Source organism: Molothrus aeneus, chromosome 8 (assembly GCF_037042795.1).
Source record: "Molothrus aeneus isolate 106 chromosome 8, BPBGC_Maene_1.0, whole genome shotgun sequence".
Taxonomy (NCBI): domain Eukaryota; kingdom Metazoa; phylum Chordata; class Aves; order Passeriformes; family Icteridae; genus Molothrus; species Molothrus aeneus.
In genome coordinates, this window is record NC_089653.1 from 21,601,749 (window position 1) to 21,619,647 (window position 17,899).

Below are 17,899 nucleotides of genomic sequence, written 5' to 3' on the forward strand. Positions count from 1 at the left end.
TACATACTGTATTAAGGAACTTTTGCAATCTTTGATCACTCATGCAGTACCATAAGCCCTTTCCATACAGACCTCATTAATGGTGCCATAAACTGATGTGACTTTAAAAAGTTTTTCCTGTGAAAATGGTACCTGTTTGCAGAAATGGGTGGCAGCAATAATTTTTACCAATGCTAGAGAGTCAGGAGAGCATCTGGAGAGACTACACATGAAGTGAAGAGCTCTGAACAGTGGAAGGGAGTAGCAGCAGCCTCCTTTAATGCCTGCAGCATGGACGCCATAAAAACATTTCAAGATCCTGCTACTGAATTCTGGCAAAAGACTTTGCTCTTGAATATTTTTATAATGGTTTGCACATTGTCTTAGAAAGCCAGTTTTAAGTTACAGAGGAGAAAAAAGCTTGCTGGCTTCAAGCGTTATGAATGTTTTGTGGGGGTATTATTTTTTTCATTTTTAAACATAACCTTTCCCCCCAGCATATGCATCATATCTCAATTTAATTCCAAATTATTAGTAGCTGTTCTACACAGCAGAAAGCTGAACTCTAGCTGCATCATGAAAGCCCCTCCCTATATTTTTACTTTACAAATTGAAACAGCAGTAATTTAATTGTCTAGAAAGCATTTGCGATTAAAGAACTGCCAGCATTAAGATTTCTCCTTTAATACCTTGGATTACTCCTGTGGCATTAGAAGTCTGGTATAATATAATGTATATATTCATACCTGTTACACAATAGATCATCCATCAATAATACAAAAATAATTCTAGACTACATAAGAATTTACTAGAATTTACCAGTGAATCTTCTGGGTGATTTATATGTTCTTTTAAACAGTTGTCCTTTAAATAAGTAAAATACACTAATTTTGCACACATGTGATGTAACTGTAGGCTCTCCAATTAGCTGTAAGCTTGATTGAAAGTGATATGGAAAAAACAGACATCTAACTTGTTCAGCCTGTGTTTATAAATTATACTACTTTCATTGTTGCATAAATTATTTTAAAAGTACTAAGAAAGTCTAAGAGGAAATCTTTTTAATATGGCTAAAAGGTCACATTTCCTAGTACAGGAAAGAAACAGTGCCAAATTACAGAAATAACTTTTTTTTTAATTTAAAATACAAGGTACAGAAGAAGACCTTCAAAACAGTAGCTACTGAAACATTAAACTTAATGAGGAACTTAAAGATCAAAGGATGGTAACATTCAAATCACAAAGCTCTTCATGACTTTCATCTCTGCAATAAAGCTGCTATACACTGACTTAGAGCTATACTGGGTCTTAGTAGAATCCCCTTTACCAACAACCACCACTCAATAAAAAAAACTAATGGCAGAAACAGACAGGGAAAGTAGAAATACAATTCATTACAAAAGAATGTAGACACAGTGATTATCTTTAAACTGCAACTTCTTATACTAATATCTTTTTTGTGGTCAGTATGTTTTAGGTAAAGTGGCAAGGATTAAATTTGATGGAGAAACTGAATTTGTTGTGCACCATCAAATAATAAACAAACACCATTAAAATCACTGGGTTTGACATCTCAAGAGTTAAATTAGAGCCAGAGTATTTGGCAGAACTCAAAGCAGAACTATTCACAGATGAAGTACACCTGGTGAATACGTTTGCCAGTGTCAAGCCAAAAGACACTTGGAAACTATCCAGTGTTGAGTACTTCCAAATACACAGTGTACTACTGTACAGTCAACAACACTGTTTTGATACTAGCAGGATTCTACTTCTGTGTTAGAAACAATGAGTCACATGTTTACAAGTACTACACTGGACTGGCAGCTTCTACCACACAGAAAGAAACACTGCAGAAATTGCCTTGGTATTTCTGTACCCAAAGCCGATGAAATCATGGGTTTGGTAGTATTCACATAAGTACCTGTGAATACACACTAGAAGTAGATTTTCACCAGGTCATTTATTTTAATACCCAGAAGAGACAATGTGATCACAAAGCTAAGAACCCCTCCCAGTAATAAACATGTCAAACCACTAACTTGTTGAAGTTTTACAATATTCAGTCTTAATTTAAGAAGGGAAAAAGTTTCTATTACAGTTCCTATGTCTTCCAAAGGTTAATTGCTCTCATGTAGATTTTCATTTGCATTCTTATTCTGAATTCATTTGGTTTGAGTTCTCAATAACTGTATATTATTATTTCCCAAACTAAAATATCTTCAACATCAGGCATCTTTTTTTTTCTGATGATCAGAAAAATGATCAAAAAACTCCTCAAACAAGTAAAACAGATTTATGAGAACACATTCAAGGATACAGCACAGATTTTGTAGATCTTAAATCATAAAATGTAACACCTTTTTCTGGTCATCTTTTTCTTGGTAGCAGCAATCAAAAGTAACACTCCTTAATTCTGCTTTTTATTCCTCACTTTTGGATCCAGGATGATGTTATCACTGCACTTTCAGTAATATCACACCAGGAACAGATGTTTAACTGATTATGCACCATTATAATTAACTGCTTTTCAGTGACACAATTTTGGAACTGTTTTCTGGAACATGCAAGTGCAAACTATTTTCTTTATTCTGGACCTATGACAACATTCTTGGCCATGTAAAAATGAATGCTGATCTATCGAGTCCAGCTCGCCAAGTGATCCGTGTAACTCCACAGAGCTACCCCAGGCTGTAATCATTTCACCTGACCTGAGAACTCGGTGTGCTCCATCTGCATCTGCATAAATACAGCAACAAGCCAGCAGCAGCAGCTCAGACAGGAACCCAGGAACTCTGTCCTGTCTCCAACAGTGGTCAAGAGAAGAGATGTGAATACAAAAACCACAGCAAGAAGCTCTGCAGCTAACTTACTTTTAATTTCTTATGAAACTTCAATAATTTGTCGCCGCTTCAGTCCCCTAATATGGAAAACAGTGAATAATGTTCCTTATTTACTTTTAACACACTTTCGATGTTTTCAGGATAAAAACCCCTCAGCTATTCATCATTCCTCACACAAAAGCTTTCTCACAACTCTTCATATTTCTATACCCTTCCTTGTCCTGTTATGCCATTTTGAGATGGAAGAATCAGAGCTGTGTCAGAATCAGTATCTGAGATGCAGGTGCACCACTGTGGGCTTACAGTGGGAACAAGATGTTTTATTCTCTCATGCATGTTGACTGCTCTGAGTTTTCCTCTTTCACAGGGTGTATCCAGCCTCCAGAGCATCACTCCTGCAGCTGGCAAGTGCCTCATTCACAGCCAATCAAAGCGTAAGCAAAGTTTAAAGGTTCCAAATACCCCTTTTCACTTAACATTTATCAATGTTAATTTAAATGTGGATTTTATAGGACTCTTCTTTCTGATCATTTAAATTTACAGAAAATCACAAAAGCAGAGGAGGAAAAGACTTGGACAGTTAATGGAATATTCATAAGTTCAAGTTATCAACTAATATTTTCACTCCCATTCATTTAAACACTGGAAAACTAATAAAATAATACTTGTTCAGTGATCTATATGTCTTTTTCTGCAGAGTAACTGCTATTAAATACAACACAAAAACAGACAAAAAATATTACTTTAACCCAATACTTGCAAGCTCAAAGTGAGCACACAATCCCCTATAACCACTCAGGGCTGGAGAACCCGTCAGGACCCCACAGCATCCTCCACTGATGCAGGACAGCCTTCAACTCTCACTCACTGTCCACAACAGGCACATTTCACTTTTCTCTGTACAAAGACCTTGGCAGAAGAGATCTGCCTCTGATGACTGGGCAGGATGTCCTCTGTGCAGTCTGTAAATCTCCAAACCATGCAGGCACACTGATACACAGAGGAAATTATCTAAATTTTAAGCATTTTACCCTGTTGTAAAAAGCACTCAGTTGATGGGGTGTAAGCATGTGATAAATCTGTCTATAAACATCTTGTTTTTCAGGGTTAATCTGGCAGACAGTGGGCACCCTGAATAGTCAAAACTGGCAAAGGTTTTCCTGCTGAAGGCTCAAGAAGAAGACTCTCCTACTCCTCAGTTACTGGAAGGTGGCTCCCATCATTTACAAGTTAAAAAACAACCCCAAAACCCCTCTCCCCGAAAAAGCTCAGCCAAGACAGTCAGCAGTACAGCACAAAATCAGGAAAATGGTGCAGAACAAAGTAAAAAATAAAGAGTAAATGTCCAGAGATAGGGATGAATCACAGGTTCTGTGGCCAGATGTTCAGAGAGGATCAGCCTCAGCCTCTTGCATATCCTACAGAAATAATGGGGAGAGACTGTACCAAGGAGGGAGCATTACAGAGGGACTGGCTAAGAAGTACAGCCCTGAATAAAATAAAATCATCAATGTTTTTACCTTTGTTTGCCCCCAGTCAAAAAATTCAGGCTCAAAATCAGAATTTTTCCACTTCCAGTTTCATTCATTTTCTTCCAGTCCCAGACAAATAGTGTTGTGGCCCATAACCAGTAAATAACAAAATCTACTCAATTTCTTTCAGTATATAATAACCATAAATACAGTGAAAGTCAAAAGTGAAGCATAACTCAGTGTTACCAATCAGCAGAGTCGTGCTGCAGTCTTTCTAAACAAATACAGTGCCAGCCTCAATAACCAAAGAAATTTATTTTTAACAGCTGAAAAATGAAATTAAAAAGGACCAATGACCAGCACTCTACACCTTCTGAAGGCATTTAGCTCCTCCAAAACCTTTTTTCACTGGCAATGTGTTATTGCAATTTAGCAGGCTTTTTCTTGGTCAGACGATCTCCCTCTCTGCTTTCTGCAGTGCCAACAACTAAACAAAGCACAAAATACTGGCCTCAACACACAAGGAAAATTGAAGATGTGCTTATTGTTCAGGAACACAGAGGGAAACAGGAAAATCTATCAATCTGACACAAGAAAACAAGGCCAACCAATGAGAAAGCTGACTTTGAACTTTTATTCATTTTTCCTTAATCCAAAATTTTAGGAGCAGGAATAGAGTTTCTTTTATTTTTCCTGGAAGACCAATGCATTCTCCCATGGATTGAATTAAATATAATTATTTGGTTATAGAAAGAAGTTTTATCACTGTTCTCTCTTCACAGTGTTGAAAACAGAAGAAAGCATATTATAAGTAGAATAAACTACCTTTAATTACATTGTGACATTTCATCACCCCCTTACCTTTCAGCTTACTGAGAGTGACTAACAGATAATAAGAGAAAAGCAGAGAGACAAAAAGTCCCCTGCTGAAGACCAAACCTGGTCCATTCTCCCAGGTTTGAGAACCATATCAGATCCGGCTGAAACAAACCAGAATTTGGAAATAAACAAAAGGAGGATGGTTCCTTGCCAGCAGGCAGTTGAGCTGTGGTACTTGTAGCCATGGGATGCTCCAAGGGCAGGGAACTGTCATGGGATCTGCAGGGGGGCTGGATCAGGCTGTGGAAAACCAATCCATTTTGGTAAATCAAATGCACAGGAACTACAACTCTGAGCTGTGATACAGACAACAAGATTATTTTGGAAAATATCACGATATTACTCTACTGTAGCCACCTGCTTTAAAAATTTTTAGTCCAGAGACAATATACTGGGATAATCCATGGCTCTTCAGCCTGGTCCAGGATAGCCACATGTATCTTTATTAATGATCCAGGCTGGAGAAAATGAAAAGCTGTGTAACCATAAACATTTTAAAAGTCCATTTATCATATTTTCCCTTATTCAAGAACAGTATTATTAATGGACAATTCACACAAAACAGCAAAGCATCAGGTAAAAACAGCCAGGAAACTCAGCTGCCACAGTTCTTCCCACTAAAGCTCCTTCCAAAGCTTTATTACCTATTCCTATTTAAGAAAGGAAACACCAACCAAAAAGGCTAATAGATTAGTTAATCATATGGAAAGACTGGCTCAAAATGTAATTCAGTGCCACCATTTTGACAGAAACTTTCAGAGGAAAAAACCAAACCAACTTGACTTAAGTGCTATTAAATAAATGATTACTTGAGGGATTTTATTTGTTTAAAACAATCACTCTGCTTCAGCTAAAGAAGTACTTTGGAAAGCCAGCATTAAAAAATTATTTGCTCTAATCTTTTCCAAACTAAAGCTTGGCATCTAATCCCTCTTCATTACCAAATAGCTTAGTAACCAAGTTTTCCATTTGTAAAGTAGTCACAATAACAACACCAAAAGGTTGACCTGCGCTCTTCAAAGGTAACTACAGGAAACAAAAACTCAAACAGCATTTAATTACACAGAGAGTCAGGCAACAAACTCCCTTAGTCTTATTAAAAATATATGAAAATATATGGAGGGTATTTTCATATGAAGCAATTTCATCCAATTAGCAATACTGCTGTATTACTTATTTAAAAAAGAGATGTTGTCCTAGTCAGCAAGTTACTGTTCAACTGTGTAAAGCTGTTATGAAGGTCATTTCATACATCAATTCACTAATGGACTTGTTATTAAATATAGGCACAAATGAATTAGCTAGAATTGTTTTTTAAATAACAGCTAATTAGAAACAAATTTATAATGATAATCAATAATCATGAAGTACTTTACAGCAGTAACTTCATTTGCTCTAAATACAGAAGATTATAATTTATTATATTTATTTCGCTCCAGGTTATTTTTTTGCTTCATCAATCTATATTGCTGACTCTTTATATTGTTATTTATAACTTTTAATTGTGCAGAAAGGGAAGAGAATTATGAATAGTACAACAATAAATGATAAAACATGTTTTTTCCCCCACATTTTGTCTTAGGAATTTCTTTTTTCATCCTTTTATAATAGAAGGGAAAGACAAAGGAATGTGTTAGAAAATTTACTTTCTCTTATTCTGCAAATCTCTTTATTTTAAACAGAAAAAGAAGCAAAGACACTAGAACCAGAATATCTGCTAGAGCTCTATAATGACTAGCAAGTATACAAATATGCCAGGTAACTTTTAATTTAACAAGAACAACAGTTGGCATTAGTTTTGTACACATTAAGACATAAAAATAAATACCAAACATCTACAATTGACATCGAGTCACTTTCTGATGTTCATATCTCAAATGTTGTCCTCTTCTGTTCCTCCTCAGGTATACTTGGGGTCTACAAAAAACAGGTCCTCAAACCCTAAAACCTTTATGTGACCCTATCAACACTGGTGGTAAAGAAAGGAAAGGAAAGCAAAGCAAAGCATGATTCACAGAAAAAGAACCTGTAAAACCACAACTGATGCCTTACTGCTCCCACTGGACAGACTCAATATTCTTACCAGTCTCCCAACATTAGAGGAAAGAAGTCTTGAACTTCCCTCCACAAGACCCTTACATGATATAGCCCAGGCAAAGAGAAAATTAGGAAACAAATCTTAGATACTATTCTCACACACACCAGCAGTTTAACAGCTACCTGAATATCCAGTGTGGTAACTCCCACAGCTTGACTGTGTTTTCTAAGCACCATGAGATCCAAATTCCTTTACAAGTTCTAATACCGTACTTTGAAGAGTTACTTGAAGCATAATGTGACTAAATTTTGGTATTTTCTGTTTAACATGGGTGAGATGCTGTGTGAGTGCATCAGGGACTCCAGTAAAACAAAACTCTAATGATGAAAATGTTGGTACAACAGAATTCATGGATGCCTTCCCAATAAAAAAGCCTTATAATGATGACATCAGTTACTGAGAGATTAACACACTGTTTTATTCCAGTGGAGAGCAGGTTTCCATTTGTGCATTTTGATTGCTTCCCCTGTGCAGTATGGATAGAAAAATGTGTCTTTTCCAAACTTAGCACATATTTGTCAACTGTTACCTCAGCTGACAAATAGCCATATTGCTCAGCCATAGCAGAGAACAGTTCATTAACCTGATCTAATTTAAGATAAAGATTTATGATAATGATGTGAATAATACTAGCTGTACTAGCTGTGTCATAGAATAAACGGATACAGCCCCTTAAGCTTAGATTTGCTAATGTAAACTTTAGTTTCATGGCTCAAGAACTGCATGGAGAGTAGCAGCAAACATTAAGATTTCATCTTAACATACATTTCACAGTTTTTCATGGGCAGTTGCAATACTGTTTGAATGTTGCCACAAAGGAGTAGAGAATACTGGAAATTAGACTTTTCCTTTCTAAACAATATGCAATGCTGAGGATGGAAAACAACTTTGATCATTGTGGCTGCTCCCTCTGATCAGCAGCGGCATGTCTGGTGGGTCAATATAAAATCATTGCTTGACACCACCACATTTAGACCTCTCTACTCCACTAGCTGCAGTTTAAATTATAAGATCTAAGGAGGGAGAGTTAGAGATAAAACGATTTTTCTTGTTTCTAAGTTGTCTAACAGGATCAACTCCATCTGCCTGGCCCCAATTCCAGGCACGGCTGAACTCCAGGACTTAATTCAGATCTCTCTAAGGACCCATGTCCTCGCTTATTTCAGTTCCACTCAACGAGTTCAGAAGAGAGGGGTAAAATGAGTCAAGGATCAAAGGTGATGAGGGAAGATGTAATAGAGGGTTTTAGAAAAGCAAAAGAAACTGGGAAGTCATGCAAGACTAAAGCAGCGGTGGAGACCGTGAGCTGAAAGCAGAGGCTGCAGCACAGGGCAGTGAAATTGCAGAGACTGGCACAGAAGTGCAGCAGCACAGCAGAGAACCAAGAGCAGAGATGATGAGGAGGCAGATGGGTTCTTTACTTTTTTGGAAATGCACTGGCAGTCTGCAATTCATATAATCAGTGAACAAAACCAAGATGCAGATGAGAAGAAAAAACAGGCAGAAGTATCAGCAATTACAGGAGTTAAAAAGTAAAGTGTAGAATTGAAAGATTCTGGGAATGCGACAGATGGGACAAAGTAAAGAGGATGGACCACGGAAAAAAAAGAACTAAGCATTTTTCTTAGCAGTGCAAAGTTCCCCAGATAGGACACATGTTCACAGGAGTTAGGAGTGCTGGCAAATTTTATTCCTCAGAATTGATAATACTTTTGTTTTGCTTCTCCCTCTCTCTTAAATGCTTGTAGGTCTCCTGTTGTGCCAGATTGTGCCAGCACATTCCATTAGAAAAATCTTACCTGACACTTCAGTGTATTTCCTGTGAGAATTCCATGAAAACTAATATGGTAATAAAGTTGCTCACCAACAGATTATGATCTCCTTCCACCCATCCTCTCTCAAAGAAATTGGTACCATGCAAATTAATTTCTAATGCAAATATAAACGCAAATGTTGCCAGGGAACTATGAATGTAAAATAATGTTATGTTCAATTCTTCTGTTATGTTTTTCTTCACATTTTCCAGGCTCGATTTTGCTATTACTAGTTTTAACCTTATTTTCCATTCTATGATGCAGTTTGTTCTTTTCTCAAGCCACAGTATGCATAAAACCTTTACCCTTGCAATTAATACTTTTGATTACAAAACATGAGTTCTCTGGGACAGGCAATCTCATAACATAAAGAAAAAGGTTTTATGAAGAGACATTGTCTTGACTGCTATTAATTCATCAATAAACAAGGAGAGTCATAAATGTTCATAATTTAGAGACCTTGACTTACCAGGTTACTTGAAAGCCATAATGATACCTTAATAACATAGAAAATCCATTAAACCTCATTGTGTGTTGTACCAAGCCTACAGAAATGCTGAAAACACAGACCAGTGTCCTTCCATCTTCGTGAGTTTTGATGAATAGCCACTCAGCAAAGGCAAGCATAAAATACATGTTTAAAATAATTTGCTTATTTTTGCACAGCTATCAACAAATCCAGATTCTATATGATCTAGGAATCAATCTCAGTTTTTTGCAGACTTACAGGTCTGTGAGCATAACACCCATAAACTCCTGTGTGCTTGTGTTATTGGCAGAACTGTTTATGCATTTGACAAACTGCTGTTCAGATAAGATGATATCCAGCTAAGTACAGAAAAGAAACTGTCAACAACTCTGCAAGACTGTAACAGAAATTGCAAAACCAGAGCTTTCATGATTAACCATAACTTCAGAATAGTCTCAAATCAGTCCCAGGCATGAAAACACAGTTGGAACTGATTTTAAGAGAAGGGTGAAGAATGGCATGTTGCCACAAGAATAAGAACAAAGCCTAAACTGTGTTCCCTGTATTACATAATTGCTAAAGTAGAGGAAAAAATGTTAATATCATAGATAATACAGAGGCTTTAGCCAAATCATATTTGACAAGTCTAGAACCAGACAGCAAACTTGTAACTGATAGAAAATAATCACAGTTGACTGGATAAGTACTTATTCAAACTTTTCATGGTTTGTATGCTTTTATTGCTGTGAGGGTTTGGATATTCCATTAGAAACATCGAAAGGGAGGAAGCTTAGAATCAATAGGCTATTTTTCCACAAAAATCTAAATCAAATGGCATAAATAGCAATTATTGAAAACATGCATCAATATTATTGAGTAGTGAAAACCAAGCTGGGTGAAAGCCCTGGCTCTCTCTCAGATGTGCATGAAAAAAGGGTATAAGGTGCAGATATACAAATGGGTGTTTCCTGTTGGCTGCTAGAGCAGAAGTTCTGCCTTGGTAAAGGTACTCTGCCCTTTAACTTTCAGATTTATGGCAGCACTGTATTATAAAACCAAGGCAAAAGACATCAGTGAGGAAAGTAGGGATGGATAAGCTGGAACATGGCTGAATCCAATAGAGGCAAAATTTGTGATGACAGAGGGTCTCAAATAGGGAGAAACTTTTCACAAAAACATCATTTTTCTTTGGCTATTTCTGCCCATAATGTTTCTGGGTCTGTTTTAACAGCAAAGTAATAAATGGGCTTCTACCATCACAGGGGGTTAATGTGATTCTGTCGTTATAAAGCATCTATCATTTAAATATTTGTGATTTTAAAACACTGAGGATGCAAAAAAAGGACAACATACATAAAATTCTAAACCTTTGGAATTTCCTTTTAATAACACTGTTTAGACCCCTTCTTTCTGGACCTTCCCACCTTCACCTCTCTCCTAACCACTTCACCACTCCCCACTCTTCACCTCACCTCATATTTTATTATACTGTCAAGATATTTAGAAGGGGACAAGGAAAGAAAAAAAATACTTTGAGAAATGTTCCAGAATGCCTTAACACAAAACTAAAAAAAAAAAAAAAAAAAAAAAACCAAAAAAAAAAGGCATCACATTTTCAAATCTTTTAAGAACAATCCATTTTAAGGGATGACAGTACTTTGGTCTCAAGTGCCAGCAACTCATGCAGCTTCATATAAAGGCAGATTCCATATACACAAATCACCTCCCTGGCACCAACTCACTGCAAAAGATGCAAATACATACACTTCAGAAACTAATTTCTGTTGCACATATCTTTAGATCAATAAAATTAAATAGATTTTATGAATATTAGGTGAACATACAAAAAAAAACTATAAGAGAGCCAATAAGATATATTAAATCTCTTCCTGTTTAAGGCAAACAAGGTCAGTAGCCAGACAACTGACAAATTACACTGTATCATAAAACCTCAGCTTCATTTAGAACTTCTTAATAGGTATCAGATCATATACTTACACGATAAAACTCCCTTCCCACATGCATTGCTTTCCCCCTGGCTATCCTCACCAGTTTATTTTTACCTCTGGAATGAAACTAAGTGAAAGAACACAATACTGCAAATTTCCTAGTATGCAACAAAAACAGGACTTGATTTCTACATTAAATTACCAAATTAATGAACTGTCCGATACTGTGAAATAATCTTATCTGTTTCCAGATATTCTTATCCCATCCTCTTACACAAACTGCTTTCCTCAAAAAACGTTACACTCCAGGACGTAAAAGCACCAGGATGATGTATGGCACTGTTTTAACTCATAGCCTTTACAGTTTAATAATAATAGAGAAAGAAACTTCAGGATGACTCGTATGCCTTTAAAAAGTTATGGTATATGGTAACTATTAAAGTAGCATTTATTGTATTTTGAACATTATTTGCTATGAGAGTTCTATTTTCCACAGCAGAATTTTTTTCACACTCCTCTTGGGTTACCATTTCCAGTGATGCCAAATGGGTCAGTTTCATCCAAAAGAGTCATCATTTGGAAGTGGTCACATTACTAGTACTTTTCAGGTGCAGGTATATCCTTGTCAGAAAAAAAAACCAAAAATAAAATAAAATATGATATGGCCACTCTAGATTAATATATAAAATGTATTATCAGGGAGAATTAGATTAACATTTGAGTAAATATCTGTAGACTTTTCATCACTAGAACCTTTTTCTTCTCCATACTTTGCTCTCCCTAACCATCTGCCCCAGACCTTCCAAGTTTTGGTGTATTTTATGTAAGCTTCCCTATTAGGAGTTTCTTCCACAAACTGTTTTTTTCTTTTTCTTTATTTAAGAGTTTCAGAGAAAGCATTTATAAATATGTATACACATATAAATAATGAAGCAGGAAACCTGTTCCTTTTTCTTTTTTCCTGCCACTTTGAGTGAACACAATAAACTAACCAAGGTGAAAACATTCGCAAAAACCTTTATAACAAGAATCACCCTACCTTCTTTAATAATGCTCTTATTTACAAATCAGCAATGCAGGTCTCAAATTTACTCTTATTTACAAATCAGGTCTCAAATCAATAAAGAAGAATATGTGAGTTTCAAGACACGGAAATAAAACTACTGAATATTATTTTTTGTTCAGTCTTTCTTCAACTCTTTGTTTGCTTTGGCTAGCTTAAGCCCTGAACTCTTTGGGACATAACATTTTTGTGATCTATTTTTAAAACAAGATGCTTATATCAAATAAACCATATTGATACATCCTAAACTGAATATAGGCATGTAAAAGACCAGACTAGACATGAAAAAAACACAGTAATATAATAACTCTGAAAAAATTCCAGTGGACATGATATAAATGAATGTGACATAAAAGTAATTTTGGGACAGAGAAAAGTGGGGCAACGCTGCCTTCAGAAGAGTATTTAATGTTTGTGAAGTGCTTTGAAGATGAACACCCTTCATACATGTTATGGCTATGGATTACCATTGGAGTCATGTAGCCTTACTCTGAAATTGAGAATCTGAGGAATTTGAGACAATTCAAAGTCAGAAGAAAGGCTTAGACATAAAACGTATGAAGAATCCCATATGATAAAGAATTTATATAAGCCATACACTACCATAAATTTTCTTCATTTCTATTATGACAATTTAAAATTACACATTTCAATAGGTGTATCTGTGGATAGAATTTGTAAAAAAATCAACCATTGGTATACATCTTAGACTTTCTTTTGAATTGAGGGAGGAAAAAAAAGTGATGCTACTATCAGAAACTGATGGCATTTACAACTTCAAAATATATTCTGCCCAGTGATACCAAGTGATACATATTGAACTGAGAACTTCCAAGATTAAAAGCATGAAGTTTTTAACACCACTTGACATGAAAGAAACAAGTCTGCAAGTAACCTACCAATATACTGTCCAGTAGAGAATCCAATCTCCTAATTCCCAAAATTTCAAACTGCAGAAGTTTCACATTGTAAAAAGCAGCATAGCAACTTCTCCACATAGCCCAAATTTCAGCAACTCAGTCAAAAAGCTTACAACTAATTTTTCCATCAACACAGAAGAGACGGAAGATTGCAAATAGTCTCATTCCCTAGAGTTGCATTTTAACAACCCAACCACACTGATTAAAAAAAATGTAAAATATTGGTTTCATGCAATAATTCCCAAGTATTCAACCACAGAGTCTAGAATGACAAACTACATTATGCTGAAGTGATATGACTCCTTCTGTTGGGTCCACAATTCAATGTCTACTGAGAATGAAATGGTGAGAGTAGATCCCATAAATTAGTGATTCAACAGCTGTACTCTTCATGGGGAAAAAAAAAAGGTAATTCCCCTTCTCCACCCTGTCCCAAAATACAAAGCAAGAGATGCATGTTGCAAATTCATAAGGACTAGAATCTCTTTTAACAAGATGTGTGCAAATACTTTGTGAAGCTACAGCTAAGTTTTTACTTTTGATCCACATCAAGCTCAGGAATCCTGTTTCCAAAGCAGTAAAATACTAAATAAAGACAGTGAAACAGAGTCCAGAACAAGGGGGTTTTTTTGTTTGGTTTGGGTTTTAATATAAAATAAAGAGGAGAGAATAGGTGCTTTATCAGCTTATATTTTGATTTTATTTCTAGTGTGATTATCATCGGGAGCATTTAGACAGTACTGAATAGCTCTAGTGTTCCAATGATTTCAAAGAAACTCTGCAGACTTCCTCAGCTCATAATCTGAAAGTAATTGGTCCAAACATGTCAAGAATAAGCATTTCTTCAGTGACTTCACACTTGTTTGCAGTCACCATGTGTGATTGTGTCAGAAGCACTCCTAGTAGCAATAGTTCAGTACATATACACCATAGAGCCTAAACCATCAAACTCAGACAAGACCCACAGTCACTTAGGTGAAAGAACCTAAGCCACCAAACTCAAGTTTCAATTAAGCTACCAAATCATAACTTCTAAATTTGCTGATAAGTACCATTACTGAGCATGTAAGTTACATATCTGAATGGCTTAAGAGATAAAGCAGAGGTAATTCTCTTCCATCTCCGCAGAGCAGTTACCAGAGTTTGGCTTTGATCTTGCCTTCCAAAAGATGATAGCACTAGGGAAACAGCCTCCCTATATAATGAATAATCTGCCCCAAACCCCACAAAATGTTTATTACATTGTTCCATTACAGTATTATTGCATCTGAACATATATTCTTTTACTCACCTCTATATTTCTTAATTGTTAAAGCAATCCAAAAGGTTATGTTCCATATGTTAAAGCTCTCTTTCTCTCTGTGGGCCCATAAAACTGAATGGAAGCAGGCAGCATCTACCAGAATATTCTCTTCTGCCTGCATCTCTTATTCAGCTACAAAAACAAATGTAACAGCACTAATACTTGAGCTCATCATCATTATTTTCTAGAGCTGGCCAAATCCCACAAGTGTAACTTAATTCATAAAAACCAGTTTCACCTGGAAAATCTTTGACATATTCAATCAAATTTTCACCTGTATATTCTAGCTACTGAAAACTTCTAATACAGATTTTATTTTTTTTCTTTTTTACCTTCAATATTTAACCTTAAATTTACTTCTGAGAAAGAAAAAAAAATTCTCAAAAATGAGATGAGAGACTGTATGAGGAAAAGAGATATGTTTATATGATACAGAGTACTATACTTGTTCATATGAAATACAAAAAAAACCTGCAAAATATGATACTTTTGTATCAACTAAGGCCGACTAATCAGCTCTCAGGTCAAGAGGTATTTGCTATTAAGTTTTAAAAAACTAGTACAGTACCTTTCTCATTAATTTTGAGCAAGTGTTACCCAAAATGAATGTGTTTCAGTTGATAGGATCAAGTTTGCTACTGGTGCCTTAAATCATACTTGTAAGTGAGCAAATCCTCCCACCTACCACTTCAAACACACCACCTCCCCTGTTCATCTTTTCTCACTTCTGTTTCCAATTCAATTTCTTTTCACTGCAGTGAATACATACTTCTGTTGATCTCATGGTCAGCTGGATTCCTTGACTGGTACTTACCTCAGCAAAAGTTTTTTAAACACCTAAATAAGTCTCTGCAAGTCAATGTTTAAGAGGAAAAACCTTTGCAGACATGCTGAGTGTGAGAGTTTCTATAGCTCTTTAACCAAGAGGAAAAAGTAGTTCCTGCCTCCCCAAGATGTTGACATTTGATCATTCTGGTGAGTACCACCTCTAACTCCATAGCCAGTTATACAAACTCTAGAAATAGCAGTGAATTTATCACTGAGGTTAAAGCTTATGTTGGTAAGTAATGTAATATTCTAAACCAGCCTATTAAAATTTAGGAGGAAGTGCAATTATTGTCTCTTGTATAGAAGCAGAAGTTTCCTAAATAAATAATCAGCATACAGATAATCAGCATCAAGTCACTCAACAGTTATAGCTAAAACTGAACTGGAGCATACACAGCACATCTGTACATTTACAAGCACAAGCTCCCCAGATGTTATGAATTACTATCTTTACCAGTTGCCTCCTGAAAGTGTTGACTTAAAGAAAATGCACTGAACAGTGGAGATGTTCATAGCAGGAATTGTCAACAGAACTAAATTCAACAGTAAAAGATCTGTTGATATGCGTGTCATCTAAAGGGTAAATGTCACAGAGCTATTACTGCTTGGGTGCATTACAGGGACATACAGCTGTACTTGAGGATACAATCACAGAAAGTTCTACTACCTTACTTACAACATACTATTTATTCAAGTTTAGCTATGTGCAACAGGCAACAAAGTATCATAACCTAATTCATTGTTAAAAAAAAAAAAAAAAAGCCACCGAACACCATACCCCGAATCATTTTAGATTACCAGACAACTCTGAACGATATGGGAGATTTGAGAGTTTCATACCGTTGTATAGAAACTCATCTTAAAAAAGGAGACATCAAATTCCAAACTTTATTTAGAGGAGACAAGAGAGAAAGGGAAAACCAGTTAATGACACAGCACTCTAGGAGGCAGTTCAGCATTACCGATACCATTCATTTATTGCCCGGACGGTGCGAGCCCGTCCCGTTGCCGCCGGAGAGGTACAGCAGAGAGCTCCATCAGTTCTGCTGCCACTGACATTTCCCACACCGCCGCCCGCAGCAGCGGGCAATTTACACCAGGGAGAGCCCAGCTCCCCCACTTGGACCCGAACGCCAGCAGGAGTTTCCCAACTGAACATGAAAAAAATTAAATAAATAAATAAACAAACACCCCCAAACTCGTACAGACTTTTTAACAGCGGGGTCGGGGCCGCAGCGGGCACGGAGCGGTTCAGCGGCTCCGGAGCGGCGGGCGCGGGGTCCCCTCGAGCCCCGCGTCTCCCCGGCACCCCCCGCCCGCGCCAGGTGCGCGCCGCCCGCGGGCCGTACTCACAGGGACACGGTGCGGTTGGGCAGCACGGCGGGCTGCAAAGTTTCCACCAAGTCTCCGCCGGTGCAGACCACTTTGATGCGGAGGGCCGGGCGGCCGGGCCCCTTGGCGCGCTCGGCGGCGCAGAGGCAGCGGTCCACGATGAGGTCGGGGCAGTTCCTGCTGCCCCTGCAGAGCCCCAGCGCGGCGGCCAGCAGGCAGAGGCGGGGGCACAGCCCGCGCATGCTGAGCCAGCGAGCGGGAGCCGCCGGCTGCCGCGCCGCGCATGGCACGCGCCCGTCCGCGCCGCTCCGCGGGCCCCTCCACGCCTCCCGCGCCCACCCCGCCCCGCCTCTCTCGCTGCGGCCGGCTCCGCTCCCAGGGACCCCCCCCTTCCTCCTCCTCCTCTCTCCGAGGAGCCGCCGCTCCTTTCCTGCCGCAGCCCGTGCGGCCGCGGCGCTGGGCGGACCCCGCGGCGCTCAGCGGGCCCCCCCTCCCGCCGCCCTCGCTCACCGGGCGCGCCCCCCCGGGCCCGGCAGCCGCGGCCCCGGAGCGCCCGGAGCGCCGCTACCTGCGCTCGGTGCCCCGCGGCGCTGCCAGCCCCGGCCGGGGTCCGCGCCCCGGGGGAAACCGGACAGATGCGCCAAGGACGCGCCGCAGACCGGAGAGGCGCGGCCAGCCCGGGCACAGGGCAGGAAATCGGGAGCTGGGAAAATCGTGTGGGTCGGGAATGTAGTTTTGAAAATAGCCACCTTTGCTACCGCTCTTGAGGAGCACGTGTGCTCAGTGCTGTTCGCACCTATGGCTGTGGGAAAGGAGCTTCGGGACTTGGGCAAGGGTCAGTGTGGACCAAGAGACAGGACAGTCCAGCCACTGCCACCGGGAAGGGTCCCTACGGTTAGCTGGCTTCAGACACCTCAGATAATGCTGTGAACATGACCTAAAGCAAAGGTTTG

General features: G+C 38.4%; 1 protein-coding gene across 1 annotated transcript in view; it reads right to left on the reverse strand.

The window, feature by feature from the left end:
* The window catches only part of LOC136559317 (adhesion G protein-coupled receptor A3-like), a 252,001-nt gene extending 234,813 nt beyond the window's left edge, over window positions 1–17,188 (reverse strand). Inside the window, exon 1 of the mRNA XM_066554455.1 lies at window positions 16,968–17,188. Coding sequence (XP_066410552.1) covers window positions 16,968–17,188 — 221 coding nt within the window. The remainder of the gene's footprint in view (window positions 1–16,967) is intronic.
* Between the last annotated feature and the right edge of the window lie 711 nt (window positions 17,189–17,899).